Source organism: Pelodiscus sinensis, chromosome 6, assembly GCF_052426305.1.
Source record: "Pelodiscus sinensis isolate ZL-2025 chromosome 6, ASM5242630v1, whole genome shotgun sequence".
NCBI lineage: Eukaryota > Metazoa > Chordata > Testudines > Trionychidae > Pelodiscus > Pelodiscus sinensis.
Window position 1 is genome coordinate 106,647,447 of NC_143057.1, and position 13,425 is coordinate 106,660,871.

The 13,425-nt window shown below is 40.1% G+C and overlaps 1 protein-coding gene across 8 annotated transcripts in view; it reads right to left on the reverse strand.

The window, feature by feature from the left end:
* NIPBL (NIPBL cohesin loading factor) overlaps positions 1–13,425 on the reverse strand; it is a 312,200-nt gene that overhangs the window by 124,936 nt on the left and 173,839 nt on the right. For all 8 annotated transcript variants that reach the window (XM_075932528.2, XM_006139460.5, XM_006139462.4 and 5 more), the window contains one exon: positions 6,089–6,721. In XM_075932528.2, coding sequence (XP_075788643.1) covers positions 6,089–6,721 — 633 coding nt within the window. The remainder of the gene's footprint in view (positions 1–6,088; positions 6,722–13,425) is intronic.

Here is a 13,425-nt window from a genome sequence, read left to right on the forward strand (position 1 = left end):
TTGTATTTGAGACTTACTTTTATATAGGATAAGTATACAAATATCAAAGAAACTCATGTCTGGTTTTTTAGTAGAACAAAGAAAGATCTTAAGCTTCTACCTTTCATTTTATACATACCAGTAATACATTGCCTATAGCTACACATTTTGTCATCAAATTTATAGGCACTATTAAATTACAATGCCCCAGGCAACATCAGTAATTAATTCTCATTTGTAATTGTTCATTGTGTTTTTAACATAAAAATTATGTTACAAAAAGATTACTTACCAATAACTGTAGTTTTGAGTGTATTGCTCCTGCATATCCACACTCTTGGGATGTATGTGTCTGCTGCTTTCAGCTTGGAACCATCTAGAAAAGAAGTGTCCACAGGGGACGGGCAAGTGCCCCCTTACAGATCCAAACACTCGAAGCAAATTTATAAATGGGATCACGTAGCTGTTTCTTCTGTAAGTTTCAAGAATCCACAAAGAGTACCAAAGAAGTGGGGAGAATGGATCTTCAGAGGCAATGTACTGGAAAAAAGGCAGTTACTGGTAGGTAATCTTTTTCTCCTTTAAGAATTGCCTCTGTAGATCCCTAGCTATAGCCTCTCAGGAGAAGAGCTGAGAATTAAGTGACAGATCTATGAGTGCTCTCCCAAACTGATGAATGTAGACTCTGTACAGGTGTAACTGCAACTACATACAAATTTCTATAACAAATTACATAAAAATGATGTGAACGTGCCTAGGATCCAAAAGAATGAGTGTTCAATCCTACAAATACAGGACCTTCAACTAATATTATAGCAAATCTGAATCTAAGCCTAATACAGTTTGAAACTCTAAACAAAATGTACTCCCTTTTGGATTTTTTTAAACTAAGCGCTATGTATTAACTAGATGACTTCTTGATGGGTTTATTCCTTCCTCTTTCAAGGCCGTATTCATATTATCACTATGTTATGTTTCCCACAGTAGCATATGCAGTCTAGGGAAAAACATTAACCATTTGAAGTAAAAATAAATATGGGTTGATACTTTTAACCCCTGTCAGGAAGGTTACCCATTAAAACTTCCAGTTTATTCTCATTGTTGAGGTACAGATTGCAGAAAGGTAGTCTTCACGCTTAAAAGATGTCTTTATTAATGTTGTAAATGCTAAGTTTAAATCTCAAGGTATAAAAGGCTCTTCAATTGCAGTTATTGAGCATTTAAAAAAGTATAATATGATAGAAGACTAAAACTTTGAACAATAAGATTGTATGCAAAAATATTGGACTAAAACATCTTAACAGCGGTAAGAGACAAACCAGATTTTTTTTCAAAAGAGACAGTTAAAAATCTAAGGAAGTGGTGTTGATAAAGGCTCAAATTGTTATCTAACAACAACAAAAAATCTCTTCTGCTTCAAAAAACATTCCTTATTGGAAATGTTCTGTAATGTAAATTTCCTGCACTTTCTTCTGAATCTGCATTCTTCCTACATAATTACATGTCACTTAGGGCATGAACATGTGTTCACCATCTCTGTTGATCATGTTATGCTGTTTACCAAAATTGCTACCTTGATGTGTTTCTATAACTGAATTTTTACAAGGACAGATTGTGGACCTATTGCTTAATTTCCAATATTAAGGGCCAAAGGACTGCTTTTCATCTGGTGCTCACCCTTTGAGCTGTCCAGCTTGGGTGGCACTGTCAGGAGTTAAAACTTCTGCTGACAGAGTGCTTAGGGTCATTGGGACAAATGCTTTCCATCCATCTCAAGGTGTAATCCTCACGGAAGACTGGACTTGCTTAGAACACTCACCCTTAAGAATGTTACCAATTACTCCAAACAGACTAAATTCAGAATGAAAAATCTGACTGTGCTACCAAGAGAGAATTCAAAAGTAGTCAGGAAGAACATAACCACCAAGAAGTACAGAAAATAAGAATATTAAAACTGATGAGTTCAAGTAGGCGCTATGAGAAATAGGTACATTCCTGAAGTTCCTGGTTTTCCTAAGGATGATGAGAAGCAGAAAAACAAGTCTTATCTACTACCCAAAATAAGAAATCTATTTGTATATCCTACGAAATCCTTCAGGAATTACTCATGTTGCCATTTATGTCTTCTACCTACATCTGAAACTTAATAAACAGAAGATGAATCAATCTGAATAGCCACCATGTCCATCTTTTCATAGAACATATGACTTAAGACATGTGTGTACAGGTTGAACCTCTTTAGTCCGTCATTCTCTGGTCTGGCAACACCGATGGTCTGGGATGATTTTAGTTAGCTGAATGTCCACTTATCATGGGTGTGGCCAAGTTTCCTGGAGTCCCATAAAGTTTGTTTACAACCACAATCCTGGATCTCAGTGTCCTGTGCTGTTATTTAGCTCTAATTTACCTCAAGTGTCTTCTAAGAGCTCAGTAAACAGTGGAAGTGTTGATAATGCTGCTAGACAATATTAACCTCCCGTGATCTGGCAAATTCTCTTCAGTACTAAGGATGTGAAGGACTAATCGACTATCCAATAAGCAAATGCCTATCAGATAGAGGCAGCAAGGGTGGGGAGCGACTAATCTGCTATCCTGTCCGCTATCAGAGAGAGGCAGCAAAAGGGGAGTGGAAAGAGGGAAGTACTACAAAGCAGCAGCGTCGCACGGAGTCTGGGGTCAGCTGCTCCATGCAGCACTACCGCTTTGAATGCCATGGGGAGCCCGGTGTCAGGCTCCTTGTGGCATTTCAAAGTGGCAGTGCCACGCATAGCTCAGGGTCAGTGGGGAAGTCTCTACCTGACCCCGGGCTTTGACGCTTTCACCTTTAAAGATGCTACACTTCAAATACAGAGGTACCCTACTGATTAACCTAATAGTTGATGCAAAAATGCATCAACTATTCAATTAGTCAATTACCGGATACTTAACATCCTTATTCAGTACAGGTTCCAAGGGTGCCAGATTAGAGAGGTTCAACCTGTATTAGAAAAGACTGATGAAGAAATTTTAATGTATATGAGTCTATATCATCAGTGAGACAGTTTCTTCAGATAAATGTCAACATCCTCATCGGAAAAATTGTTCACAATACTGTTCAATTTAGGGAATGATTCCCTAAGTGAAAGAGGAGGAAGAGATGATGGCTTGGTCTTCCCAAAAGCAGACAATGAAAAAACTACTGGTATTCTTAAATGCCTTAATGCCTTTTGGGCATGATGGAAAAACTACAAAAAAGGCTGTGCAAATGGAAGTCCAAGCAACCATAAGGACAAAATAATGAAATTGATCCAAGAAGAGCTCTTTGATGTGGGGCAGTGCATCAAGGTGTTGCTTCCTACTCTCATTTGATGAAGCTAATGTCAACCATGTCAGCTCTTGGATCAGCCATCAGAGCCATGATATCTGCATTTTTCTTCTTTAGTCTAGAAAGATTTGGCACTGCCCACAGAAGGAGGCATCTCCTTAGTACACTGCTTCAAGTACCATCATCAGAGTTGAGATCTCCACTCAACTTAAAGCAGCTTTCTTCTGAGGGAGTTCAAGGCAATAATAGGAGATTTGGAATTGAGGCACTTAGTGAGGAGGACACCATAATATCCAAAGTGCAAAGACCCCCCCCATGCCTCATTTGAAGAAACCAATCTTAAGAATCATAGCTTCTCTTTCTAAAGAGTACCATTCATGCTAGTTCTGAAAAGAATCCTTAGGAGAGTTCCTTCTCTTCTTGAGAATGATTCAACACCCCTGGAAAAAACATGTTCACATGTATCAAAGGCCTTAAAGTATAGGCCACAGCTGTGAGAAGCCTTAGAGTACATCTCTGAGAAAATACAGCACTGTATAAACTTCATAAACTCAAAGCATCCCATAGTTGAGGAAGAACAACAAGGTTTCAGTGGTTCCTGGGGAAGATCATATAAAAGAAGCTTTTGATGTTTCTAGAATCAGCAGACTGGGATCAGAAGCTGTATTCTTCAAGGACTAAGCACCAAATACACTTTAGTTTATGTTACTTATCCTGAGAGATAAGCCATAGAACTTAGAGCAGCCTCTGGGGAATGACCCACTCTCAAGCACAGGAAACAATGGATATATCTGTCTGTAGTGAACATCTTCACTTTGGAGTACAGACACCAATTAAAGCCTGTGCACTTGTTCTTGTCAGCCATACAAAACCAGGAGGCAAGAACTAGAACCAAGAATCAGCCAGAAAAACTGCACTAAATGAACTCATATCTCATTACCTTGGAGATGTAACACACAAGTTTTTACATACAATGCCAGCAAAGTTACCAGAAAAATTAATGAAGAACAAATCTACACTTATCTTAAAAACTAAGTATACACAAAACAATTACAATGCAGTGACACAACTCCACTAAGATGATTAAGTACCCACAATGAAGAACTAACATAGTGGCTTGGTCTATGAATCCTGTTTTACAATCTTGTTCTGAATATCTGAGTGCTGCAGAAATCTGTTGATGCAACCCCAAAATACACTGCTTTTCTAGATGGTTCTCCATTAAATGCCTTGGGCAATATCCCAAGAGCTGGGATCCACAGAGGCAATTCTTGATGAAACAAAGGGTTAGGAAATAAATTGAAAGCACTTTTAAATGAAGTTAAAATATTAGTAGAAGAGGTGTAGCAGCTTAGCCATTCTGAAAAGCATTCTCTTCAATCAAGAGTATATTAAAATCAGATTAAGAGGGGATACCTTTGAAGAGAGCACATATTTTTCTCCATATGCTGATCATCTGCAATGATGCATAATGTAATGTGACAAGACTCAAATTTATCACTAAATAAAAGATTTTTAAATGTTTTATTAATTCCAGTTATAATCATTAAAAGGCCACAACAAAATTTAGTTTAGAAACCTGTTCTGATGTATTTAACAAAATCTAAACAAGGGGAAAATGTGTGCTCTCTCTGGATGGGAGGTTAAGTCTGCATTTGTTAATACCCAAATTTTGTGCCAACTAAAACAGAACCCAGTCCAGATGTTGCTTCAAACATGTCCAGTTGCAACTGTGTTATAAAATAATTTCAACAAGGCTTTTCTCTGACATGTTTGCTAAATTAGCACCAGGCTTTAAAAGATTTTCTCTAAGTTAGAGAGTATACAGGCTGCCTTTAAACAAAAACTAAGTTTTACCTACTCTCATTTAACATGCCTTTTTCACATAACATCTACCCCACCATCCCCCGTATCTTGTTTACAATTTCTAGATGTCAGATTTTATTCCACTGTTTAACAATTTAGCAAATGGCCTTCAAATTTAGCATGATCCCAAACATAAAAGATGACAGAGTCAAGAAGGGCTCATCCTAAAAAGGCATCAGTGGAGGGCAGACTTCAGATATAAATATTTAAATAAAAAAGGCAAAAGGAAAATTCCAAAGGTTAGTCTAGCCTCTATGGCATAGAGAACACAGGTTTGGATAAGTAGCTGCTGTATCCAGTAGTTCTCTGGAATCTGTAATGTCCAGATAAACAATGGTATTCAGATGACCAAAAACTAAGGCAACATAGAAATATGTATTTTTATCCAATCATACCATGATTTTTTTTAAAAGATACATTTCTGTTCCAATATACCTTTCATGTTAGATATGACTGGTGACAAAAACAAAGATCATGTAGTAGTTCTGTAACAATTTTTTAAAAACCCACGCATTTATATTATCTAGTGAATAGTCTAGTGCACAAGGGAAGTATCTTTTTCATCAGCTAAAATAGATCCATTATTTAATCTCTATTAGAAATTATGATTCCATCCATCAATGTAATCGTATTCTATTGCCATAATTGAGGTAACATCACAAGCAACGTTACATTATATCCTAATATAATGTCATGACTCAAAATCAGAGTAATTTAGGGATAATTTAACTTTTTCTTATAAACCCAAATTTAAAAACCCAACAACTTTGCACTCCAGATTTTAAGGATTGCAAGCAAAGTAATACTATACATTACAATTATGAAAGGTCACAGTTCATCATGGACAAATATGGATGACAGCAGTGTAAGAACCTATACAGAACAGAACAGAACTGTGAGATGATGGGAAACAACAGCATATATACACAATCCTTTTACCTTTATCTTGGACTTCTTTTGAAAATCGCTCCCTTTCAATAGCTGATTCACGTTCTATCCGCTCAATTTCAGCCAATGCATCCAATTCTACTTCATCATATGGCGTTATAGTTCCTTGTTGTGAAATCTGTTGCTGCGTCTGTACCACAGGAGTTTGAGGTTGTTTTGCAGCAACTGAAGTGTTCTGTTGTAAAACAGGCACTTGTTGTGCTTGAAGGAATGCTGTCTGTTCGTGCTGCGGCAAACACTGAGCAGCATTTAGTGGGCGGTTAACATCCTGTGGAGTAATGGGTGTTTTAGAAGTCTGTCCTGGGTACTGAACATTAAAAGGAATATCACCCTCTGAAACATTACTGTTTTCCAAACCAGAGAGCATATCATCTTGCTGGTCCATATCCGAAGATCTTACACGAGAGAGTCTTAAAGTAAGTTTAGTGGAGTCCTTGGAAGGAGAACTAATGATATCATACATTGCAGCTTTTTCAGTCTGGTCTTTTTCCTCCTTGCCTAACTTCATTTTCTTTTGTTTCTTTTGCTTTCTTTCTGGAGAATCTAACAGTATGTCTGGGGGTACCTCTCTAGGTGATGAATAAGGTGGAGGCTGAGATTGTACGATTAAAGGAGGTCTTGATCCTAGAACAATAATTCAGAAAAACTGAGCAGTTACAGTGTTTCACATTTTATATAAAACACACCAAATATAATATAATAATACCCTAAATTATTCATAATACGTATATCTACAAATATTTGTGCTTACAAAGACTAAATATATAACTAAGATGCACACTAAAACATGTCCTGGGTGCCCATATCGCTAAATTTGTTTTAGCGATCCACATCTAGTGAAGAAAGTACGACTAGAAAAAATGGTCAAAATAGCAGGTCAAGCTCCCATTCAGTAGGCCAGTCCTGGCTGGAGTGATTGCACAATCCATACCAGAACTCCTGGTGGGGCTGTTCGTTAATGGCGTCTAAGCCTTGCCCCATCACATAATCGCTCTGTCCTCTCCCGTCATGGCTCCCTGAGCAAGTGGCTTTGGGGATCACCAGAGGGGGCGGGGGAGAGGGAGACGAGTTGCAGCCACCAACAGCCTGCACTCCCTGTGACAGCAGAGGCTGCGAGGGGAGCAGAACGAGCACGCATGCCCTGTGCACTCTGCTTCCCCTGTGGCTTCTGCCGCTGAGGGGAGTGTGGGAGGGCATGACCACTGCTGCCACACAGTACCAGGCTTTCCTGGTGATCCCCAAAGCCATGTGCTCAGAGGCCATAGGGGAAGAGGGGAAAAGGCGATGGTGAGAAGGAGCAGAGGTTGTAGGCTGGTAATAAACAGCCCTCTTCCCACCCCCATCTCTGGAGTCCTGGCTGGATTAACAATCACTATGGCTGGGACCGGCCCACGGATCAGGAGTTTGAGACCAGTGGCCTATAATTTCAGGCTAGGACATCAACTTTTAAAGATTCAGGTTAATGAAAGGGTAGCTCAGGCTATAGGAAAAGGAAGGATTGAAGGCTCCAAAGATTCTCTTGGGGGGGTCCAGTGATGATAACTTAATAGTGAACTATTGAAAGACATTAGTCGCCACATCTAATCATTTCTAAATGCAATAAAAAGAAATCTTAACACACACACACAGGTGACAGAAGGTTCCCTACATAAAAATATTCTTGGAAAGAAGTAGTCAGGGAGTATTTCAAAAGCCAAGTCAAAATGGATTTCTTTACTCTTTATCCCTGATTATGTCTATTTATTTTGCAACTTTCCCATTTTAGGGATGTTCTGAGTCAATTTACCTAGGGGCAATGCTTCTGCCCATAAGTGATTGAGGATATTTTCCACCATTATCTCTATTCATCTGTTCTACTTTTTCCTTCTTCCAAATTACATATTTTTATTTAAAATGCATCCACCCCAAGTTCTGAGCTCATTTGCATATATTTTACAAATAGTAACTTTTAAAAAGTGGATATTGTCTACATTCACACCTCTCCAATTCATTACAAATTTTAAAAAACCTCTCTTTTCCCCTTCAAATTGTGCAATCTCTCTTAATTCTCTGTTCCACAGAGAATAGATAAATTTTGCAACCATCAACAATTTGAACTCTACTGGTCCAGCATGGGACTGATGGTATGCAGAAGTGAGGGGACACAAAGGACCACTTGCAAAAATACCTTGCCTTGTTTAAAAATAGGGCTGTTAGCTTTAGATTACACACTTTTCTAATGATACCATGATAGCACTTGAGGAGAGGGACAGCAGTTAAGATAGCTACAATTCAAACAACTTAAACATTTATTGGTTAACACTTTGAACTGCATTCAAATGAATGCAAGAGACACTACTAAGTAAGCACAAAGCCTTATTCTGCAGTAGCTCTAAGGACAGCACACTGCAATACACAGATCCAATGATAACAAAATGAGGTATAACTGTGGCAAGGTCCACATTCACATTCAAACCTCTTTCTACAAATGTCCTTGTTTCCTTTGTCCAGGTTCTTGTGTTTTGCTCTGTCTCCAATTCATCCTGATAGGTGTTTTACAACCTCTTTACCCTAAGCATGGCATAAACTGGATTCATTTTCCCCAATCCTTTTTCCCCTTTCTCATCATGACTGTCAGTTACAATATTCTCCCTCCCACTCGAGCCTGCAATTATGAAATTATCTTTGATTCCCTTTCTCCTCACACTCAGACCCTCAAAATCTTGCACATTTCTACTTCAACTTCTCTCAAATCATCCACCGCTGCAGGGACCTGAGACAGGCTCCCTCCCTGTGTGCTGCTCCATGTGGCTCTGCTCTAGCACAGGTAAGGGGGAAAGTGGGGAGGCTTCACTTGCTATCCCTGCCTTCAGCAAAATTTCTCAGCTCATACTGGTCGGAAACTGCCCAGACTCCTTTCTCCTCCCTCCCCAGACTGCATAGAAATTAGGATCCTGCTGTTTAAAGCAGCTGCTCTATAGCAAGGGTGTTGGTGAGGCGGCCGCAGGCTGGATCCAGTGGCTTGGCAGGCTGATGCGGACCACTAGCTATCTCTTCTGCACCCTTGCTCTATGCCAAAATCCTGGCTCCTGCCAAGACTGCATCTCCTTCTGCCTTCCATCACTGACTTAGATTCCTGTGATATGACTTGAGATCCTCTTTATCTCTAGTTTAGATAATCCAGTATCTACAAGATTAATTTGCTGTAGCATACAGGAGAAAATTAGTTGATGGCCTCCTTTCTGGTAATGACCCTCTCCCACACCAGGATATAAAGGATTGTATCTCTCTTCTTGCAAATACCAGAGACTTCACAAACTTGTCCAAGGAGCTTACATTCTCCAGACATTTCTATTCTCAACCCAAATGAGTACTTCTAAAGCTGTACTGGAACATTCAATTCATACTCCTAACAATTACACTTTATTCAATGAAATTAAAAGCCTGATTCTCCATTGCCTTGTACTTTACATGAAGTATTTCTATTAGTGTCAAGTGAATATAACACAGTATCTTTCCAATTTGGTAGCATTATGTGCCTACTTTGCTCTGGGGCATGACATCTACATAAGCTATAGGGGGGGAAAAACCCAATCAGGCTTTTTCTATTTAAAAGTAGCCAGAGGTCAAAGGATCTGAGATGAGGTGGAATGGGTTATAAGATTATTCCCAGAAAAAAAAATCAGTTAATTCTTTTCATTGTGGATTCTGACTTCACTATCACATTTGGGATCTAGGAAGCTGGAAGGAAAGATTACTAATGAGGGAGAAGACAAATTAACAAGAATGCCCCTTCCCTAAAAAGCAGTATGTGCAACTATTTTTGGGACCATCACTTGGACCTTTGAATAGGAATGGCATTAGGACTCAACAGTGTTTTATAAAGATCTAGATGACCAAGCAGACAATTGTAGAGATTTTCTCTATGCTATCTGATGTCCTCTTCAGCCAGGATGCCACCACTGAGAAAACTAAATAGGCTCTAAATCCTTCCAGGACTGGTATATTCTCAACTGTGTAGGCTTGGCAATTCCACCTGGCTATAAAGGATTTAGAAGCTGTCAGGACTAGGCATTTAAGGTGAAAATAAAATAATAAAAAGGAGGTTTTCCTGAACTGACTGGTTCTACTAAGATACAATTTAATAGCTCTTCTCACAAGCAGCATATGCCATACTCTTCTGGATGTTGCGGCTTCAAGCAAAATGATCTCCTGTCATGCCAGGAAGGCTATGTTTACATTTGGAATACTTCTGAATCATGATGAACAACCTGGCCCTTAGGAAAAATATAATAAGGTTCATGCCATAAGAACAAAGGTTTCTGGAGACATTTTTGCTAATGTGATTGTTATGAGGAAAAATGTTTTCTTAGCAAGGAAATATAAGGAATTAGATATCATCTGCTTCAATGGATAAGTGAAGATCTCAAGAAGGGAGGACAGGTTTGGTTTACGTAAGAGTGCTGGCATAATAAACTTTGACATTATGGGGTGAGCTACTAGAGACTTTGATGAATCTGACTTTACAACCATTTTTTAGTGCTGACACACAAGAATCAATGGTGGTGATGGAACTTTGGTTTAAGTCTCAGCCATCCTGTAATTCAGTAAGTGGGAAGGCCTGACTTCTTCCAGTTGACTTTTTAATTCTAATAGGATAATTTTGTCTAAGCTCTTGCGTAGGCAGAGAGGGTACAGGACTTCTGTGAGGCTAGAAGATTTTCCATTACTATGGAAAGAATAATCAACCTTATTAGGACTTGCTGCTCAACAACTGATCAGATATGCTCGAGTAATCTAGGATGTGATGCAGAAACAGGACAAAGAACAGTACATCCTGCCTGCAGGGGAGAATAAAAGAAGCCTGTGAAATATCTCCCAAACATCCAAGTACCACACCCTTTTTGGCCAATTTGGGGTAAGCATCCTTTTTTCATCTTTTTGATTATTCCTTCTTCTAGGCAAAAAGGAAAGGGGTCAGAAGAGTTTTAGAAAAGATGACTTGGCAATCTGTGAGCAAACTCTTTTACTGGTGAACTTCAGTTTGCTTTCCTTGTCATGTCTTTTGTATTACAACTGAATATGAACATGTCCTATTAAGGCATGTCTCAGATCAAACCAAGATAATGCTCTCTAAATACTAGCTTGAATACATGCAGGTTCATGTGCCATTATTAAATGTCAATCTCTGATGGTTTAAAGCCAGGCAGGCTTTGTGATTAGCATCCCTTCTGGGTTGATAACTCTAGTAAAAGTTATATAAGCTTCTGCTGAGGAGATCATCTACTTCACTATGCTATTTAAATTAAATTTCTTGTTCCTACTCCATGGTTGTCACATTTTCTAACTAAACCAGAATGTGTTCCTTTTTCAGATTATCCTGGAAAAGCTATCCACATCAGTCTCATCTCTAAAAAGGTGTTGCTCTGGAGTATGACCCTTCATCGTATTTTGTTATGATGTCCTGAGTCTGTTCCTACACCCTTAGAAGCATCAGAAATTAAGGATATAGATTGCAGAGGGGGAAATCCTACCATCATTCATCTTCCTGTTTCAAAGGGAACAAAGGGAATGACCACTCTGGAAGGTACCTTCAATTGCATCTCCTACAGGGAACAGTTTCTAGCCCTCAAAAGGAATCCTCAAGCGGCTTCACATGCTATTTCTCCAACAGAGTAATTCCTATGCATGGAGCCCTTAAGATCGATGACCTGCAGGTAAAGATGGACACACTGTGGCACACTGGACATCAGTACCAGAAAGTTGCAAAACTTTGCTGTATTAGAAATCTCATTCTGTGTCTATCTTGACTCATGGGGAGGCGATCAATAATGGCTGAGGGATTCTCTTCTTTAAGTACATCAACCTGGAGAATGTATTCTAAGCTGCTTACTGAGAGTATGTCTACAAAGGCGGGTAATACCCACATCTGGCTCTGGTCAGCTGACTCAGGCTCTGGAGCTGAAAAATTGTTGTGTAGACACTGCGGCACAGCCTGGAGCCCAAGCTGTGGGACCCTCCACCTTTACAGACTAAGCCTAATGTAGGCCTGGGCAAAATATGGACCACATGCTGGATCTGGCCCGCGGATGCTGCAGGGAGCCCCAGACAGGCTCCCCACTTGCCTCGACCCACCTACATGATGCTTAGAATCACATATGCAGGGAGGTTTAAAAACAAAAACAAAAAAACAAAAAAAAACCAACTCTTGAGTCCAGAGGGGAGGGGGAGAAAGTTTTAGGAGCTACTCCTGCCCCCAGCACAATTCCATTGGACAGTTTCTGACCAGAAACTGGCCAATGGGAGCTGCCTGTTTCAATAACAGGCAGCCACCAGAGCACATGGCTGCAGCCTGTGTGGGGACAAGGCAGGCAGGGAGGTTGATTCAGAAATGGCGCTGGCTGGTAAGTCTCCTAGCACAGCATACCTCTGGCACCCCAGTCCCTCTCTTCTCCATCCCTCTGCCTTCCACTACTGCCCCCTATTTTACATACCCAAATCTTCTGCCTTCCCTCCTGTACCCATATTCCCTCCCAGATCTGGCACCCTAAAGCCCTGCTCCAGATCACAGTCCCCTCCTTACCTAGCTCACAAGCCAAATCCCTGCATCCCACCCCATCCTGTACCCCAATTCCCTGCCCAAGGTCACAATCCAACCCTTGCACCCCACTCCAATGCCCCAGGTCACAACTGCCTCCTTACCCCAAGTTCCCTTCTGCACCCAACCTCCATCCCAGACCCTGCACCTCCACCATTAATATCCTGGAAGAGTGTGGCCTTCAACCACTTTCCAAATTTTTGGAGTGCCCCGCCCCTAAAAATTATTGCCCACCCCTGCCTTAGTGTCTACACAGCGATTTTTAGCACTACATCCTATGCACTGTGAGCCAGAGTCAGCTGACCTGGGGCAGCTCTGTCTGGCTCAGAGGGCTTTTATTTTCCATATGACTGTACCCTGAGAATCAACCATAGAAACGCAGTATTGAAAGTATCCTTGAGAGGTCTCTTAGTCCATCGCCCCATGTTAGAACAGGATCAGGTATACAGGATCATCCTTGATAGGTGTTTGTCTAATCTGCTCTTAAAAACCTCTAGGGATGGGGTTTCCACAACTTCCCTTGGTAAGCTACTTAACTAACCTTATAGTCCCATTTTTTCCCCTAATATCGGACACAAATCTGCCTTGCAGCAGTTTATGGCCAATACTTCTTGTCCTACCATCAGTGGATATGGACAACTGATCACTGTCCTCTTTATAACAGCCCTTAACATTCTTACCATGTTCCAGCCTTAGTCATCTTTGCTCAATACTAAACATGATCAACTTTTTTAACCTTTCCTCACAAGTC